The following is a 17,171-nucleotide window of genomic DNA, read 5'->3' on the forward strand; positions in this document are numbered from 1 at the left end:
GATGATACAGCCCATCGTATGATTCATAACAATCCACCGCAAAAGACAAGGTAGAATAGTCTCAGGGGCTTTTGAGCTGTATATAGTTTTAGAGATTGTCAAATTGCCTTCAGGACTCCGACTCCCGTCGTGTAGTTACAGAAAAGGCTCAAGTGCCGGCGGATTCCCGTACAAGATATTGTATCGTAGTTACATACATAACGGTACTGATTTTCTTGGTTATCAGTGCGTGCTGCCCGTTCAGATCGATCGAGCTGGGCTTGCATGAGCCGGGTTTCACTCGGACTGAGTACATACATATTCTGCAAATTACTTCTTCATGCGTTTTTCAGAGACTTGATTACGGCGATTAACACTAATAGCGATGTATCTGTATGTACTGGGACAGTACCTTCACCGCTCGTTTCATCAATTTCTTGGTGGCCGAACTACGGAGATCGAGAAACTACCCTATGCAGTTAGTCCCAGTTCTTTTATCGGCTCACATGCAGGACAACGCCGATAGTGGTGGGATTCGTGCTGGCAAATCCCGGGTTCTTTGTCGTGGGATTTCGAAAGCCCTGTCGAGTGGCTCCCGGTCACATCTCCGCCGAAAACCCTGTGATAATGACTGGAATTCCAGACCAGATATGATGGATAGCCAGCCGAGCCAGCCAAGCCTTTGCTCTCCAATATTTTCCTTTCTTTTCTATAGTGTGGTCTCACCAACTTTCCCATTCCGCCTGAAAGAGAGTCTACCTACGACGCCGCTTTCATACTGCACTCAGCCCCAACCTGTCCGAACACCCAAGTGTCCTTCGGTCTTATTAGATGTCAGCTCTCAGCCTCTCGCTCTCCTAGTGCCTTAAGTTTCCCGGGCTCGCACCCTCGTTTGCGATTCCCGTTGCCCTCTTGCCTGGAGAATCGTCCTGCGAACCGCGAGAGAGCAAGCGATGCCATCTTTCAACCGTTTTACTTCGGTGGGTGGGAAGCATGCCTGCGCCCTCTTCGAAATCCGGCTCGAGAACGACTTCATCGTCTTCCGAGGAAATGACCACGAGGCTTCGGGGCAGCTTTTGAAAGGCACTGTCGTTCTCTGCCTGTCTGCACCGCTCAAGATCGAAAATATCCACCTGAAGCTGACCGGCACACTTCATTATGGGTATGTGCAGGCCCAGCGCAACCTCCTTGTAGTCCGGGTGCTGACAACTTTTGGCTAGGTGGACCGATACGAAGGTAACAGCTACGGGCATATCCACCCAAAAAGTAGACAAGACCGTTCAGTTTTACGAACACCGATGGCAGCCGTTTGTGGGCATCGGCGCCGCCTCGGACGCTGTGCCAGCTGGCTATCCATATCAGACGAAGGGCCTGACTCTGGCCCCGGGGAACTACGAGTGGCCATTCGAGTTGTTGCTAGATGGTGATACAACCGAGAGCATCGAGGGCTTGCGTGAGGCGAGCGTCATATATAGACTCAAGGCAACAGTTGCACGGGGAAAGCTGGCGCACGATCTACACGCATACAAGCGACTTCGGGTCATACGGACACTCGAAGCCTCAGCCCTCGAGTTCCTGCATGCCATGAGCGTCGAGAACATCTGGCCGAACAAGATCGAGTACTCAATTGTGGTGCCGCAGAAGGCCGTTGTATTCGGGAGCTGCATTCCTCTCGACATGAGGTTCACCCCCTTGCTCAAAGGGCTTGAGCTGGGCGACATTACGATCAAACTGCTCGAGATTCATGAAATTATTCTCCAGACCAACCACGCCTTCAAAGAACACAAAAAGGAAAGGGTTATTGATACATGGATCGTTTCGGTGAGCCGAGACGAGCATTGGCAAGACATGATTGACGATAGCGGCCAAGAAGGCTGGGTCGTGAACATGTCTCTTAACCTGCCCAAGAAACTGAGCAGGTGCCTCCAGGACGTGAATACCAGGGGAATCAAAATCCGGCACAAGTTGAAGCTGGTAGTTTCGCTCAAGAATCCTGATGGCCACATCTCGGAACTGCGGGCAACGCTGCCTGTCTCCATATTTATTTCACCTAACATGCCCCTTGATGAGGAAGGGAACCTTGTGCGTCAACTGCCTAACGCGACGTCCACAGAAATGGCTGCCATCGCGCCGCCCAGCTACAGCGAGCACGTCCTTGACCAGTTGTACGATGGCATGGACCCTACAGCGCCGCATACGCCGACAGGGGGACGGTCTGGAGTGAGCAGCCCATTGCATGGGCATTCGAGAGCAGCTTCAGCCGAGAACCTGGCAGCCATGTTCCACGGAAGTGGCTCGACAGCCTCCATGACCCTTGGCGGAGCAGTTTCTCCAGCCTTACTGTCGTCTAGGTTACAGAGCATGTCGTTGGAACAGCACCACCGGGACAGCCATTGGAATGCAAACTCCTCAGCTGGAGGTGTCTCCCGGTCCAGCAGCCCTCCTCGCACCAGCGACCACAGCCACCAGAACTCACCGCCGGAATCGGTGCCCCTTACCCGGGCTAACAGCACCGATCATTCGCCTAGCCCGCCTACACCGGAGCATGACGACTTGCCAGAAATCTCTATTTCGGAGTTGAGCAAAGTACCGAGCTACCGGACAGCTGTGAGAACACCAATCAGGCCACTGAGCACTTACTCGGATGGGTCCGCGCTTCCAGATTATTTCACAGCTACAAGTGCACCACCTTCACCGCAGCTCGGCCCAACCAGGCCAGAAATGGTCGACGGGCTGGATATTATCGCTGAGCACCCGTTGGGTCTACAAGAACCGACCACAACGCCCCCAGCTGCAGCTCTGGTCCCAGGGCAGCACATGACTTTTCCGCAGCAGCAGACGAACCGGAGCCCGCCGCCCATGCACCGACGGCGGACAACATCACCCATGCTGGTGTTTCCGTTTCCTCATCTCTTCCACCAACATGGAGATGGGGATGAACGGGCACGGCTGCGGGTGCTTCAGGCGCGAGAGCGGCTGCCCGTCTAGAAGCGGTCAAGACCTGAGCTGGGAAGGGGCCATACCATGTAACGGATTCTTTGTTTATTTCTTGCCATCTTCAGCTTAGCTTTTGGGTAAGTTGGTCCTGAGATGTTGTGCGCATGGAGCATGGGCATAGAATGGAAGGGTAGGGGGCTTACGGCGCGATGGCGTTGAATGTTCATATGACAAGATGGACTCTTTCTGGTTGGTTTGGTAGAACCTGTCTGGACCCGCGTTGCTCCCAATATTTCTTAGATACCCCGTCAGTCGATGCCATAGAAATGAATCTGGACAGTTTGCTTTCCAGGTTGCTGATTCTCCTCTCCGTTTGTTCCTCTAGGCGTACAAGGCGAGGCCAATCCGATATAAGTGCTTGCCTTCTTATAGGCAAAGCCAACATCGGAAACGACGAAAGGTCCAGATGCCTTGGGAATCTGCCGCGTATAGACATACACATGGATTCTGTAAGGTCGGTGATGCATGGCCAGACCCGTGTTCGAAACACGGACGAGGCCGCCTAAAAGGAGGCCCCTTCGGATTGGTCGCGACCGAGGGTGGCAGATATTTTCTTCCAACATTGAACGTTTCGGAACAAGGCGTAAAGTCAGTCCAGAAACCAGCAGTTATGGACTCACTCTCCTCATCAATTTCGCTGGCACGGCTGGGAGCAGTCAACGCTCAGGTACAATACGGTGGTGTAGCGGTTCGTGATCGACGGGCTGGTTTCCTATTACGTCATGTCACGAACCCAGCACCCTGCTCGGTGGGGTCGCGGTCGCCCTTGGCCTTTGGCTGTGAGAAAACAGCTGGCAGCAACGACTTGGATCATGATAGTAGCTTTCCCTTGATCGATTCTCATTCGAAGCGAAGATTTCGTTGCACCGCAAAACTGTGCAAACCGTGCAATGCTCTCGATAGACAGTTCCCTACAAAGCTCGCAATTACGTCATGGCCCGAGGGGTGCTCGTCGTGACGCTGTGCCGGTTCGGATCGTCACAGGGATCAGACGAGGGTCCGCATCCTGGCAGCTCGATTTCCCTTTTTGCAAAGCCCATTTTCGCAGCCCGTTTCGCAGCTCTTTTCGCAGCCCATCGGCAGCTTTGCCGAAACAGCCTACCGGTACACCATTTGAGGGGTCGTTCATCCGACGTAAGTGGTACTCTAGGTCTTCTTGAGGGCTGCCAATCATCCTCCAGCTCTCATAACTATACGGTAAACCTAATCGTCGTGCCCAACCTGCTTTTTTGTCTGGCGTCTGATCATGACCTCATTGCTTTGAGCGTTGGGCAATTGGTTACCATTCTTTCTTCTAATCGTTGACTTGTGCGTTCGTCTGTGCTGATTTGAAGAGTCACTCGGTTGCCAGCTTGCCGTCTCCTTCTTTCCTCCGCCCTCGCCATTCTTGTGTTTTCTAAGCTCTAGAAGCTAGTTAACTACCTTAGGTACGGACCAAATAAAAAGACGCCAAACAATCAGCCATTCCCAAGTCCCTGCCTGTGCTGCGCTCCCATTTCGTGACAAGATGAAGAGGCTCACTAGTATCCGCAAATCGAAAAGCCTCCGAGAAGGAAAAAGGGAATCGGCCCCGATGGCTCCCCAAGAACCCGCCGTGCCGACGAGACAGTCGACTGTGACCAGCACCGGAAGCGACGATGCCATCCCTGACACGGATCCGAGCACTGTAAGTGTGCCGCCGGCTTGGCTGGAGCGATATCTCGTGTTCGTTACCTGACGTTTTGCGACAGACCGCCGGCCTCCTCGCCCAAAGGCTTCACGCATGGAAGCATGCCGTCGTCTACCTCGAAGAGTACATGGAAGCGATCGAGAAGATCCACAAGGCACAGGCGAAAGAGTATGAGAGGGCGCTAAAGGTACCTTCTCGTCTCTCCCACCCCCCCAGCCCCAACTAGAGTGCAGCCACTTACGCATCACAGGCCATCTCGAAGCCCCTTAAGGAAGGGCAGCACTTCGACCAGAGTCTAGGCGGCATTGCCGGCTTCTTCGAGAACATGCGCGTCAATACCCAGGCTCTCATCAATACCAACCTCGAGACCGAAAAGGCGATCAAGGGCTCGGTCCTCCCGGTCGTGGAGCGCTTGCATAAGGAGATCAAGCACAAGGCCAAGGAGCTCGCCCACGGCGCTGAAAAGGGCGCCAAGGAAGTCGACAAGGCGCGCAATACGACCCAAAAGCACATCGAGCTCCTCGGCCAGCATACGGCGTCCTTTGAAGCTACTGGCGGCAAGGCCACGCCGGCCGACGACCCGTACGTCATCCAGCGCGGTGTCTTGCACCGCCTCGCCAAACAAGTCATGGAGGAAAACAACCAGCACAACGACCTCGTCGCGGTGCAGAACAACCTCGAGGCCTTTGAGAAGCACATCGTGCAGGTGCTCCAGCAAGCCATGGAGGCATTCAACTCGTACGCGGGCGGACAGGCGCTGAAGGTGCAAGCGCTGTACGCCGACATGCTGGGCGCGGTGCAGCGGGTGCCGCCGGACTTCGAGTGGAAGGCCTTTGCGCGGCGCTGCGAGGGCACGCTGGCCAACCCTTCGGAGCCGGCGCGCACCGTGGAGGGGATTCAGTTCCCCAACATGGACCACCCGTCGACCAAGCCGCTGATCGAGGGCAGCCTGGAGCGCAAGAGCCGCAACAAGCTGTCTTGGGGCTACAACTCGGCCTACTACGTCGTGACTCCATCCCGGTTCCTGCACGAGTTCCGCGACAGCGACGTCGTCCGCCGCGACCCGGTCCCCGAGCTGAGCATCTACCTGCCCGACGCCGTCATCGGCCTGCCGCACGGCGAAAAGTTCAACATCAAGGGCAAAGACCGCTCCAAGACCTTCGGCGGCAAGCTCGCGGGGAACTCGGAGCTCGCCTTCAAGGCCCACTCCCCCGCCGAGGCCATGAAGTGGTTCGAGGTCATCCGCAACGTGGCCGGCGCGACGGGTCCGCCCGCCGTCGAGTCGCCGGGAAGCGATACGCAGGTCAATCCGGTGGATGCCGCCGCTGCCGCTGCCGTTGCGAATGGAAGCGGGAACGGGAATGCGGCGGTGGGGGAGAAGCCAAGACCTGTCGTTGCCGTCCCGGCTCAGCAGGAAACGGGAGTTGTCACCAACACCGATGTTGTCGCTAGCCCAGTAGCCACTACCGGACTTGCAAGCGCCACTACTGCCTCTCCCGTCAGTGCCAAGGCTTCCCAGCCGGGATCCATGGATAGCAAAGTCAGTACGGACACCAAGCCGTCGATGCCTGAGCCTGTGGAGTTTTCAGGGAAGAAGGCCTGATCAAGAGAGGGAGGGTTCTGGCGGGTTTCCTGGATATTTGAACGATTCTTGGATGGTGATGAGGTAGTCAATGCGTGGTCACTTCATACCCCTTTTTCTTATTCATCATTGGGTATACGAAGCCAGGGTACTCTGGGAGAATGCTTTTCCTCGTTATACTTGTCGGCTGCAGTGGCCGGTTGGTAACCTTTGTGCTCTTTATTTGTCATTGAGCAGCAATACCCCTTACGCTAGTTGAGTTGAGAACATGAAGTTACGTATTACAAGTCAGGGGAAGATTGACTCCAGCCGTCGAATGATAGTGGAAAAGGAGGTCTCCCCTGTCTTATGGGCTATGACAGCCTGTGTAGGATCCCTAGTTTTCAGGAAAATGCGACCTGAAAGCCTTGCCTCTACCCTCTCCGAGGCACACCGCAGCAGCTTGTATGGTCACATCAACGAACCGCCATGGGCGTGCTATACAAACAAGATCAAAGGAAAGACAGATACGAATACATAGACAGTGTTACGTGGTAAGGCGATCCGCCCAGCCTGCCTTGTCGCTGCACACACCATCAAATACTCCGGAGCGGGAAGGTAATCTTTTCTGGAATGACTGACGGACTAGGCGCCTACCTATTGGTCCTGACAGGAGGGACACCATTGGCTCCGAATACCCTAGCGGCAAGCTTGGAGCTGCTAGCCCTACCCGCAAAGGGGGTGGGAAGCTTGCAGCACGGAGCGCACACCACTGGGAACGGCGGATTCTAGCGAGTTTGGGGTTCCGCGATGGGCGAGTCTCTCGGGCCAAATGCTCTACTTTTATGACAAGCCCAAGCAGGGACAAATTGAGATCCCTTGATACTGGATGAATAGCCGGGATCGTCTCTCATAAGATGCTTGTTTTTACGTACTCCTTTCGCTTTTTCCTGGTGTTCTTGACCTGCCAGACTACAGAGTCCATAGGCTCTGCGAGGTCATGATCCAGGGCGCGAATGGAAGAGTGACAAGTGCGGAACCCGAGGTCGTGGTTCGCAGCCGGTTACAATACACGAAATCCTGCCACTCAGCAAGGACCATCTGACGTGGACCTTGACCGAAGCGCGCTGGCGGATTTGGGACATCAATATCTCAGATCCGACCAATCCAGGTTTACCAGAAGCCGGCGGCGTGGGGGAGCTTGCGACGTGCGCCCTTCCTGGAGGCAGAGTGAGGGGAAAACCTGGGGCCTGGGGCCGGTGCATGAAGGGGCGCAATGATTTCTGGTCTAGAAAATGATCATGGACTAGAGAAGATCAGGTACTAAGCTATACCGTCGTACTGGAAGAACCGTGAAGAACCATGGGTTGTGGATGGGAAGCGCCGATTTCAGGACCTGATCTTCCCTCCATAAACACACACGTGTCTGACGCCCGAGACATGCTGGCCAGTCCTAAAAGGAGGCATACCGGTAATTGCCAGCAGGCAAGCCAGCCAACGGTCCATCTATAATGCTGCAAAGCATCTCATCGGCCGGCGACGTAGGACCTACAGCCAAACCATCACACCGGTCCGCAGCCACAAATATACAGCCCTAGCTTTCCCGCAGGAAACGGGCGTGAACGACCGGACTAGTTACCGGAAAGCAATTATCTACGTATCGTCCAAGTTGGGGCGAGCTGTCGGCGGGGAGGAGGGGTAGCAGCCAAGCAAGAGACTTGAAACCACCAATCCGCGGGGAAGCTGAGCGACTTGTTTTCTGAGGCTGATTTTGCAGCAGATGCATTGGGATCGTGTTGACCAATAACTGGTTCCCTTGACGAGCCGTCTTACTGAATATGGAGCGGACAGGCCCAGATCAATGCCGACCGGCCATGGTAGGGCGAGGCTTGCCCAGCCTTGCATCGTACCTGTGCATTTTGTTCCCATCCCGTCTTGGATCCTCCCTCAGCACGTGTGGAGTGTTCCCCATGATGAAGAGATCGCAAAGTCGTGTGGAGGGCCTTTGCCAGCCGCGAGACGGACGACGCTAGAATTGCTCCAAAGTCACCCCTCTTCCGTCCCCTAGAACACCTCCATTCAAACTCGGCCCGCCCTAGCGTTGCGCTTTCCGAGAAGCCCCTGGCTGCTTGGTTCCCCCCAAGTCAGCTTCGTCACTAGGCCGTGGGCTCGGGTCTGCACAATTGGCCGCCTCACCTTCTTTATCTCCTGAGTGTGGACAAGAATGACACGCATGTTGCAGACGTAAACATCGAGGCAGCCGGGCAAGGTGAGCAACGATGAAGGTGCATAGAATGTTGGCCTCGACGGGCAAAATGTGTCAGTTGCCCTGTGTATATCAAGATGGCCCGGACCCTTGTTGGCATCCCTTTGTTTGACCTGGCTTCGTCGCGGTTCAGGCCTTCCCTCGAAAGACTATTCGCCTTCCATTGGGCCTCAACAGCCTCACATAGCTGTAGCCCGGAACCAGGCGGTCCAAGACCCCTATTTCTGTTGAGTTGTTGGGTACGCCACCCGCCAACAACCTCAAGCGTGAACCTGTCGACACGCCATGACGAAGCAGTGGGAGAGGTACCGAGAAATCATCATTGCCGAATACAAGGGCCAAAACAAACCGCTCCACGCGGTCCAGCGGATAATGAAGGAAAAATACGGCTTCAAGGCATCGTATGTTGGGTCCCGTTCACGTCGTCAAGGATCTCGCCCCCGGCAGAATCCGTATAACAGGTCTTAAACTTGTTTGGGCAGTCCAGAGCCCCGTTGTGTTTTATGTTCTACTCGAATGCTTGTAGACCGTAGCTGACACCTCTGGCGCTGCAGCACCCGCGCATACAGATCTCGCTTGGATAGATGGGAGGTCCACAAGTATGCGCGTCGCAAGCGCATACGCTCCATGAGCCCGAGGCGAGGGTCCATATCAGGTGACGCTGGGGGCCCGTCGCTGCGGCAGAGTCCCGATGTCGAGGAAAGCAGCGCCCGCGCAGCGTCGCCAACCACTCCGACTGACTTGCGGAGCCCAGACCTTTGTGGTCTCGGGCCGATGGCTGGGTTTCAGAGGCAAGATTCTCATCGGGTCGTTTAACCCATCAATGGGTGCTGATATCTTTCCCAGGACCAGCTCTACCAACCTCGTCGAACCACGAATCCAATATGATCAATTCACGGTGTCTCCTCACGCCGCCGCGTTCCAGAATACGGCATTTCCATCAGGCCATTTCGGCCCCCGTATTGATTCGTTCGACCAGCAAGGGTTCGGTTGCTACCCGCCCAGCCCACTGTCCCTCCCTCGGCAAGCACCCAAGGAAAGAATGATTGCCATGCCAGACAGGACCACGCTGCTTCATCGCAACAACTCGACTGGCATATATGGTGCCTATGGGTACTCGATAGACCTCCTCAACTCTGGCGGGTAGCAGTGACGTGATGACTTGGACTCAGTGAGCAAGCCGTCAGGGGGGTTTCCAACGCAAAAAGCAACGCTTCACCTCAGGGACACACTGCCTTCTTCCTTTCCCGCTTCCTCCTGCATCTTGTAAGTCTCTATGCTTGTTATACGTTTCCCCCGCTGATATAGGGTTCCACTCCTTGTTCCTGGCTCAACACTTATTCGGTGGCGGCGCAGCGGACGAAGGAGGGATTGCGTGAGAAGAGACTTGGTCGGGACATACCACAATGAACAAGGATCATGGCGCGGGGCGAGGCTTCTCCTTGGCCAGTTAGTAGCGGCAGTCCCCCAACCCAAATCAGATGAACAGTTGGTAATCCGAAACCGCGTTCTCCGTTGCATCCTAGCTAACAATCGGGGAGGACTAGGGAGCGGATAGCCGGCTGCATGGACGAGCGAAGGGAAGGATAGTAAAAAGCCTGTCGCTGGAAGGATTGCTTCCGTTCCAGATATGAATTATTCGAAACTTTGGTGCCAATGCGAAGAGAGTTCATGGAAGATGTGGGCTGTTTGGTTCAGTCGTCGTCTATATCCTCCAGGCGGCGACGATGCTCGCCTTTCTCCTTTTTGATGTTGGTGGACCTTCCCACAACCAAACTAGAATCAGCATCTGGGTCGGCTTCTATGTCCGACGTGTCATCCACTTCTCTCCTGGTAGCTTGTTCTGCCCGCTTGATCTTCCGCAGAATCACCTCATCGAGATACAGGTCCTTGATGCGTAAGTCCTACGGCCGGATGTTAGTGGATATGGAGAGTGGCGATAGATACCGCATTTTAGGGTTTACCTTGGAGCAAACTGGGCATTTTGCTAAGCCGTTGGAATTCCGTATGAACTCGACAATGGCAGACTTCTCAAACGTGTGCTTGCACTGGTGGTTGCTGCAGGGTTCTTTCATGACCTGAAGTGACAGTGGACATTTGAGATCAATGATCTCACGCTCAACCACGAGGTCGGCATCCTCGTCGGCATCCCGCCCCATGTCCTTGGTGGGCCTGCCGTGCTCGTCGAACCATGTGGACGCATCGGGGAGTGGGACTTGATCCTCCGGGTGCAAGGCATCGTGCCAATTCTTTTTGAACGAGATGTAGTCGTTGTTGAGGGCATAGCGACGATGAGGACTCAATGCTCTGTACTCCTCGAGCTTGGCCCTACGGGCGCTTTCCAACAACTCAGTCACGCCGGTTATAGGAGGTGCGGCGGCGGCAGCTGCATCTTTGGTATCTTCCATGTCCTCGTCCATATCGTGTGTCGAAGCTGCATCGTCGTCATCGCCATCCCCACTGCCAGTTTCACGTCGCTTTATTTTCTCCTTCGACCTAGTCGGTTCAGGTTCAGGACGAGACTGCTGCGCATTCAAACCATCCAGCACTATTTCCAGCACGGCCCGTTGATCCTCGAGCTCAGCGCGTGAGTCGATGACCCAGCGCATAGCCTCCTCGGATGAGTCGGTTAGATCACCGACAGCTGATTCCAACTGGGCTACGTATGCTTCCAGGTTTATTTCGGCCTCGCTCTTTTCCTGTATCTCCTTGGTCCGACGCTTCTCAACCATGGAGGCGAGCTCCCGCTTGCGAGCAAACAGAATGTCATTAACGCTGCCGACGCTCTCGAACAGGTAGGTCGAAGACTTTGCGAGGTGCGCTTCATACCTGCGCCGTTCACTGTCGCTGTCGCGGCCGCTAATCAGGCTTGCAAGTTTCTGTTTGGTCCTTTCATCCATGGGATAGGCAGGCTGTTCATAAGGAGGCAGGTCCAGAGGGGCACCGTCGGCAGTCGAGCGACCAGAGGGTGTGGCATCCGGTCGGCGAGTCCGTTGAAGGAGGCGTGGCATCTTGATTGATAGGCTACGCGGACGCCGAAGGGAAAGTTGCGTATATTGACTAGGTTAGATAGACAGAATAATTTTCATATGCCGTGCAAGCGAGACAGGAAATAGAAGTTTGGGATTCAGTTCACCAGCCTGAAAGATAGGTAGGACGCGTCGAGGTGATTGAAACGCGTCGAGGGTGGGTCATTAAAGTTTAGAGATTAGATTAGCCGTATCTCGTTACCATTTTCCGTAGGGCTTTTCTCTTTAAAGTTTTAACCACCGTCAGTTCTTAACCGTGGCCAATGGGAATTGGACCTGCATCTGTCAAGTCTTGGCAGAGCTGGCAGATCTAGGCTTGGCAAAGTTGGCAAGCAGCCGAGGCAGCTTACACCCTTCTTTCCCGTTTGGGAATCCACAACAAGCAAGGTACTCATACATCATAACTCATCAGCAAGCCTCTTGCCCACCATACCAACTGCAGTGTAGTTACCGCTCATTCATTCTTGACCCTCTCCTTCCCATCCTCCCCGTTATAGAAAGACTTTAGAGAGGTGGAAGTCCAACAGCAGCTCGCACGGCCTTTTGTAGCTCTTCTGTCAGGACCTGGCCTATGCCTCGAGGATAAGGCCAGTCAAGGCAGTCCAAAAGAGCACGACATTCCAGTACTATACAGGACATTAGTGAATCAGTAACCAGAGGAAACTATAGAAAGGGAGAGCGCATACCATCCATTTGACTTATGTGGTCCGGTGTCGCCGGAAAGTTTGGGATCCATTGTCCAAGAGGGACATGTGGGTTGGGACCAGCTTGGACAGAACGCATGGGGACCAGAGGTGTACTAGCAGTTCGCACATAGCCGTTTCGCATCAAGGCCCGGAGGTTGAACTGCCTGTACAGTGAAGTTTAGCAAGCTTTCTCAATAAAAAGCACAAGGCCTTACTCGGCGCGAATTTGGACCGTTATCTGACGAATCTCAGCCAGCTCCTGATGTATCTGACCAACCAGGTAGTTGCCAGAGCGTGAGAGCTCAGTAGTGAGCTCCTCAACATGGCCATGATAGGCCTGCAGGCCTTGGGAAATCGCGTTTACTTGGGTATTCATCCCAGCAACGGCGGCATTGATGTTTTCGATAGCCGGTTTGTGGGCTGCCATTGCTGCCGAGTGAAGGGATGGCCGTTCTTTCAAGAAAGACAAAACGCACCGAGCAGAGCAGGGGCAGAGAATGAGGCCAGAGGTCTGTTGTTGTGTCTGCTTGGGCGACTGCGGAGGAAGTGGTTGAGCAAAGGAAGAGGGGGTGAGGTGGGAAATTCGAGTCTCTATATACCAAGGGCAGAGAGCCTGTGCGCGTCTGCAAATTCGCAAGCAGGCAAAAACCACTCTCGCCATCTTTTCCATCCCATCTTCGTTGGTGTTGTTGTTCTTGCCATGAATACAGGAATTGATGCAGTGGCTCCTGCCCACTTTGCACTACAGTTGCCAACGCTGTGGCGTTGTGGTGTTGCCAAGGGTATGGTTTGGGCCCGCTCTTGCCTCTTCCGTGGTGAGGGACCGAGTACAGTATGTACCTAATGTACCTGGCTGTGGCGAAGTTCCCCGCACTGCTGAGGCACCAGAACAGCAGGTTTCTTGATTCAAGCTGTAAATCCTACGAGGTGGGAGCTAGTAGGTCGGGGATTACATACGACCGGGAGGCATATTGGAATTTCGATACCTAGGACAGACCTACAAGTTTCGGGGTGGTGTGCGGAACTGACGGGAAACATGAAGGTAGTACATACGTACGTGTAGTACTAGTAGGGATCCAGTACCGGGTAACCACGACGAGGCAATGGCCCCAACGGGACGGGACAAAATACTTGACTAGTAGTAGGAAGCAGAAAATCTTAGGTAGTTAGTTAGATCGCATCAGAAATCTCTATGGAATTTCATGGGAATTTTGGAGAGGCTTTCCAGATCTAGGACCTATGGGCCTATGGGGAGGAACCGATGCAACGGCCGTGGTCACCTACAAACCATAATAGTGGCAAAGGTGAAGACGATGATGGCGAGGGTTTTTAAAGCAGTGATTTGTGCTATTAGTTCTGTGGTGAGATAGATTCCCTTTTGATCTTGTTAGGTTATGCCCGCCACTGCGGCTCAGGGTGGTTTGATTTCAGAGATTGAACCGTTTCCCCCTGATCTCACCTTCCATCTCCCTGCCCTCATATATTCCTAGTTTGACCAACTCACCAAAGTATGATCATTATTCCTCTACTCTTCCTATATGTAATGTAATAACGTGAGAGACAGCTTTCAAGCCTTTAAACATGTTAATTGAATACAAATCAGGGCTATCATGAAGGGGTATATGAAACCGACGCTCTCTCTCACTGCCTCACTAGGACAGTTCTCAAAGCTGATGTGACTTTCCGGATCTAAGAAGGAGCACTATTGTACGATAAATAGTTGCACTGGTTCTATGGACTGGTACGCCTGGTTAGGTACGCCTGGTACAATACATAGCGCCATATAGCTTTCTTCGACTATGACAACCTGGTCTGGAGTAACGTAACGTATCCTCAGTCTGTTCTCTCAAGTCGTTAAACCTCGTACAGTACTCATTCCCATCCGACAGCGTTGTTGGCCACCGGCAAGCCGAAGCTATGGTATGATGAAGCCCGAAAACAAAACATGGGCCAGAGTCCCAGACATCTGTGCTGTATGTACTGTACATACAATACAGTGAATTGAGTGCAACCATGATCGGCCACACATTACCGGTCTAGTGGCAAGCTCGACGAGAAAACCAGGAAGAAAACAAAAAAAGAATGGACCAAGATAAAGGGGCCAAGGGTAGCCAGTGGTCCCACCAAGAACCAAAAGCAGCCGACATGGCTGAGCGCAGTTTTTGCGTCACAGCTCGGCTGTTAAGCGTCACCAGAAAAGAAAAATGCACTACCTTACTTGAACAAAGAAATAGTGCGCTGACTAGAGCCTCACGAACGGATGATCCACCGAAATCCCGAAGCCATCTGCCGTCTGCCGCATCTCATTGTTCACCAAGCCGGGTACCGAACCCTAGCACAACGTTAGCGCCGCATCATTAACGAGGCCGATTGCTTGTTTTAACGACATACTATCCATCAAAATGATCAAATCGTTTCCCGGGTTCCTATGTCTCTCGTCGTCCTTCGGAACACAACATGTTCTTAATCGAAGGACGGATACGGATAGTCGACGGCCATACCGATATCAAAGTTCGGCGCTGGCACATCATGAACGTACGAGTGGCCAAACCAAGGCCACTCAGGGTCGAAACGGCGTCTGCACCACTCAATGAACAGACCTGGACAACTAGGTCAGTCAACCCTTAAATTTGATGGAACAACTCTAGTTGCACCTACGCCCAATAATCATGTTAACCCCTAGGTACCCATGGGCCTCGTCCTCGAGGACGTAGACCCAAACGGAATAAAAGGGTCCGAAGCCGGGTTGTCCAAGCTCGAACCCAAGAAGAGCGCGGCGCGTGCACGTTATTCGACCCTTCGGGGTCAGGAAAGTCCGTCTTTCAGTCGCTGGTAGGGCCTGGATGCTGTGGGCCACGGCGCCGGCCACCGAGGCGAGGACGAAGGTTTGTGGCCAGCGAGGGCTGATAAGTGTCCGATTTAGCGTAACCCCATTACTATCTGGTGGTGGTGTGAGGAACGTGGTGTCGGTTACGAACTCGTCGGGTCGGAGAGCGTGAGTGTTGATGGGTTGCGGACGGCGTGTCCATGGGGCAGGCCTCAGTGGCTGAGACGTCATGCCTGAGGCACGGAACGAAAGGGGAACTTGGATGTCTGAGTTCCCTGCCTGAGGAACAGGCATCGATGCGGCGGCACGGAAATGCTCACGTCGCAGACGGCTGTTTTCGTCGGGACTGCCCGAGCCGTCATCATCACGGCTTTCCATTGGCAGCAATGCAAAGTGTTAACCTGGGGTTGGGGTTCCTTCGCAACACAAGTCGGACATCCCGTTCTTAAAGAAATGGAAACGCGGGGTGGGCGATAGCTTCCTTATTATGGTGAGAAGTGAGGGGGTTATCTCTAGGAGAAACTTCGGAAGGTCCGTAAGGACGTAAGGTTGGGAATTTCCTTTTTATTCTGGCGAGTGGTGCGCGGTGCTCACCACGACGAGGCAAGTCAGGCAACTGAGAAATCACCCGGTAAACACCAAGGCTAACTGCCCGCACCTGCTAGCACCTACAGCAAATTCGTAGTCGCTGAGGTCGACGGGACTCGAGGGAAGCGGTGCCATTGCGGCTTTTTCAGAGAAGAGTGATTCTGTGAGCGGGAGCCCAGGAATATGCCTGGGTAGGCAGAGGTGCTGTCCAAAGACTGCCCGGCTCGCCAGCTCATCACAGCCAAAACTCGAAAGCAACCAAGAGTGGCAGCACGTGCGTGGAGTTAACGCAAGCCGGTTGTAGTTTCCACCAGGGCGAGGCCTCCTATCCGAGAGATTGCTGTTTCCTCCGGTGAAATGTCTGCAATGATTGGCAAGAAATGCACCTGACTCCATCAGTCTATAAGAATGCCAAGTTCTAGCCTTCCTGCTCAGTTATGGCGCTTGGGGATGCAGCTGATGTGACGGGCTTACCCCTCTTGCAGATATCCAAAAGCCACAATAGGCAAGTGCAGAGCAATAAGCCGACTTTGCCGCTTTCAGCGTTGCCCAGGAAATGCCCGGAGAACACACTGCATTCGTAGCCTTGCGATGATGGTATCGACCAGAAAGAGCACTTTGTTTCTCACTTCAAGGCAAATACATAGCGAAGACAGCTGCTGTCGTTTTTCTCAATGCCCGCCTTCTTTTTGCAACCCTATTCAGTTCAATTCTCACCACAATGCGTCCAAACACCCCGATCCATGCTCAGAAGGGGATGGATACAGGTGGTACAGAGACGGTAGGTCCCATCTTCTAGAGTCCCTAGACAAGCAGCTTGCTGATCGTCAAAACAGTCGACCATATGCATCCGAGGGTTATCATCGTATGGGCAAACTGGAATCAGCGTTCAGAGCTTGGAATACTTCGTGACGCCGTCCGCTCATGAATCTGGGCGTACTCATGTCATATCCACTGCACTCGTGAGCCGCTTGAGCGGCCGTGAATCGCACAAGATCCACTCCCGGGCAAACGACGGTGCTTGTTTTATCAGTCTCTCCTGGGAATTCCCAGGCGTCCGATATCCCAGCTACACCACCCGCCATCTCCTGACCGAACGAAGTAACCTGGGAGAGCTGAGCTTCAGCGGTGGTCTCGATTGGGCTCGGAGAATATCGAAGAACACCAGGACTTTCCAACCGGCTAGCTTTCCGGATCTGGGTCCTCGACCTCCGTTGGTCCCGGCTCACCCTGTTCCGGATTTTGAACAAAAATTCTCTTTACAGCATTCGGGCGGAGATTGGCCAAATTTTGTACCAGAATTCGAGAGTCTTCCCGCAGATATCACGGACACCCCAAGGTCCACATCCCCTGAACAAGCGGACGATCAACTCTCTGAGTGCTCTGAACTTACATCCGGGACCACAATCTCGGAGATCGACACCGAAACTCTCAGCTCTCGGTCATTCGAAGACGTAGAGTACCCTGACTCTTCCGGGGTTGGCTACCCGGACAGCTGTCAAGCAGACGATTTTGCCCAGTCACCGACAACCTCTCCCGAACGAAGGCAAACCGCTGAGGCCATGTACA

At 53.9% G+C, this 17,171-nt stretch overlaps 7 protein-coding genes across 7 annotated transcripts; 4 read left to right on the top strand and 3 right to left on the bottom strand.

The window, feature by feature from the left end:
* Positions 1-932: 932 nt before the first annotated feature.
* N656DRAFT_711678 (uncharacterized protein) lies at positions 933-2,967 on the top strand (the record flags this gene model as incomplete). The annotated part of the gene is made up of 2 exons (XM_064811757.1): positions 933-1,141; positions 1,200-2,967. The coding sequence occupies 2 exons, from the start codon at positions 933-935 to the stop codon at positions 2,965-2,967; spliced, it is 1,977 nt and encodes a 658-aa protein (XP_064668969.1).
* N656DRAFT_780665 (uncharacterized protein) lies at positions 2,964-4,108 on the top strand. Its single transcript, XM_064815424.1, has 2 exons — positions 2,964-3,053; positions 3,302-4,108. The coding sequence occupies exon 2, from the start codon at positions 3,383-3,385 to the stop codon at positions 3,932-3,934; it is 552 nt and encodes a 183-aa protein (XP_064668970.1). The 5' UTR covers positions 2,964-3,053; positions 3,302-3,382; the 3' UTR covers positions 3,935-4,108.
* On the top strand, positions 4,096-6,717 carry N656DRAFT_780666 (uncharacterized protein). The gene is made up of 4 exons (XM_064815425.1): positions 4,096-4,403; positions 4,519-4,642; positions 4,707-4,832; positions 4,896-6,717. Exons 2-4 carry the CDS (start codon positions 4,550-4,552, stop codon positions 6,246-6,248), a joined length of 1,572 nt encoding a protein of 523 aa, XP_064668971.1. The 5' UTR covers positions 4,096-4,403; positions 4,519-4,549; the 3' UTR covers positions 6,249-6,717.
* Positions 6,718-8,406: 1,689 nt separating this feature from the next.
* N656DRAFT_160538 (uncharacterized protein) lies at positions 8,407-9,653 on the top strand. Its single transcript, XM_064808706.1, has 4 exons — positions 8,407-8,525; positions 8,606-8,873; positions 9,027-9,263; positions 9,319-9,653. The coding sequence occupies exons 2-4, from the start codon at positions 8,758-8,760 to the stop codon at positions 9,617-9,619; spliced, it is 654 nt and encodes a 217-aa protein (XP_064668972.1). The 5' UTR covers positions 8,407-8,525; positions 8,606-8,757; the 3' UTR covers positions 9,620-9,653.
* Positions 9,654-10,166: 513 nt separating this feature from the next.
* On the bottom strand, positions 10,167-11,483 carry N656DRAFT_790475 (uncharacterized protein; the record flags this gene model as incomplete). Its single annotated transcript, XM_064816892.1, has 2 exons — positions 10,167-10,376; positions 10,437-11,483. 2 exons carry the CDS (start codon positions 11,481-11,483, stop codon positions 10,167-10,169), a joined length of 1,257 nt encoding a protein of 418 aa, XP_064668973.1.
* A 732-nt stretch (positions 11,484-12,215) lies between these two features.
* Positions 12,216-12,978, bottom strand: N656DRAFT_780672 (uncharacterized protein). The gene has a single exon (XM_064815426.1). The coding sequence runs from the start codon at positions 12,846-12,848 to the stop codon at positions 12,399-12,401; it is 450 nt and encodes a 149-aa protein (XP_064668974.1). The 5' UTR covers positions 12,849-12,978; the 3' UTR covers positions 12,216-12,398.
* Positions 12,979-14,599: 1,621 nt separating this feature from the next.
* N656DRAFT_159594 (uncharacterized protein) lies at positions 14,600-15,492 on the bottom strand. Its single transcript, XM_064808705.1, has 2 exons — positions 14,846-15,492; positions 14,600-14,787 (listed from the first exon to the last, which is right to left on the bottom strand). The coding sequence occupies exons 1-2, from the start codon at positions 15,390-15,392 to the stop codon at positions 14,651-14,653; spliced, it is 684 nt and encodes a 227-aa protein (XP_064668975.1). The 5' UTR covers positions 15,393-15,492; the 3' UTR covers positions 14,600-14,650.
* Between the last annotated feature and the right edge of the window lie 1,679 nt (positions 15,493-17,171).

The sequence above is a fragment of the Canariomyces notabilis genome, assembly GCF_033297395.1.
Source record: "Canariomyces notabilis strain CBS 508.74 unplaced genomic scaffold N656scaffold_15, whole genome shotgun sequence".
Taxonomy (NCBI): Eukaryota; Fungi; Ascomycota; class Sordariomycetes; order Sordariales; family Chaetomiaceae; genus Canariomyces; species Canariomyces notabilis.

Coding starts and splice junctions, on each gene's coding strand:
- N656DRAFT_780665 (XM_064815424.1), top strand. CDS start 3,383: ATGCCTTGGGAATCTGCCGCGTATAGACATACACATGGATTCTGTAAG.
- N656DRAFT_780666 (XM_064815425.1), top strand. CDS start 4,550: ATGGCTCCCCAAGAACCCGCCGTGCCGACGAGACAGTCGACTGTGACC. Junction 4,643..4,706: donor CTGACACGGATCCGAGCACT/GTAAGTGTGCCG, acceptor GTTTTGCGACAG/ACCGCCGGCCTCCTCGCCCA. Junction 4,833..4,895: donor AGTATGAGAGGGCGCTAAAG/GTACCTTCTCGT, acceptor TACGCATCACAG/GCCATCTCGAAGCCCCTTAA.
- N656DRAFT_160538 (XM_064808706.1), top strand. CDS start 8,758: ATGACGAAGCAGTGGGAGAGGTACCGAGAAATCATCATTGCCGAATAC. Junction 8,874..9,026: donor AAATACGGCTTCAAGGCATC/GTATGTTGGGTC, acceptor CTGGCGCTGCAG/CACCCGCGCATACAGATCTC. Junction 9,264..9,318: donor CCGATGGCTGGGTTTCAGAG/GCAAGATTCTCA, acceptor TATCTTTCCCAG/GACCAGCTCTACCAACCTCG.
- N656DRAFT_780672 (XM_064815426.1), bottom strand. CDS start 12,848: ATGGCGAGAGTGGTTTTTGCCTGCTTGCGAATTTGCAGACGCGCACAG.
- N656DRAFT_159594 (XM_064808705.1), bottom strand. CDS start 15,392: ATGGAAAGCCGTGATGATGACGGCTCGGGCAGTCCCGACGAAAACAGC. Junction 14,788..14,845: donor GGTTAACATGATTATTGGGC/GTAGGTGCAACT, acceptor CTAGTTGTCCAG/GTCTGTTCATTGAGTGGTGC.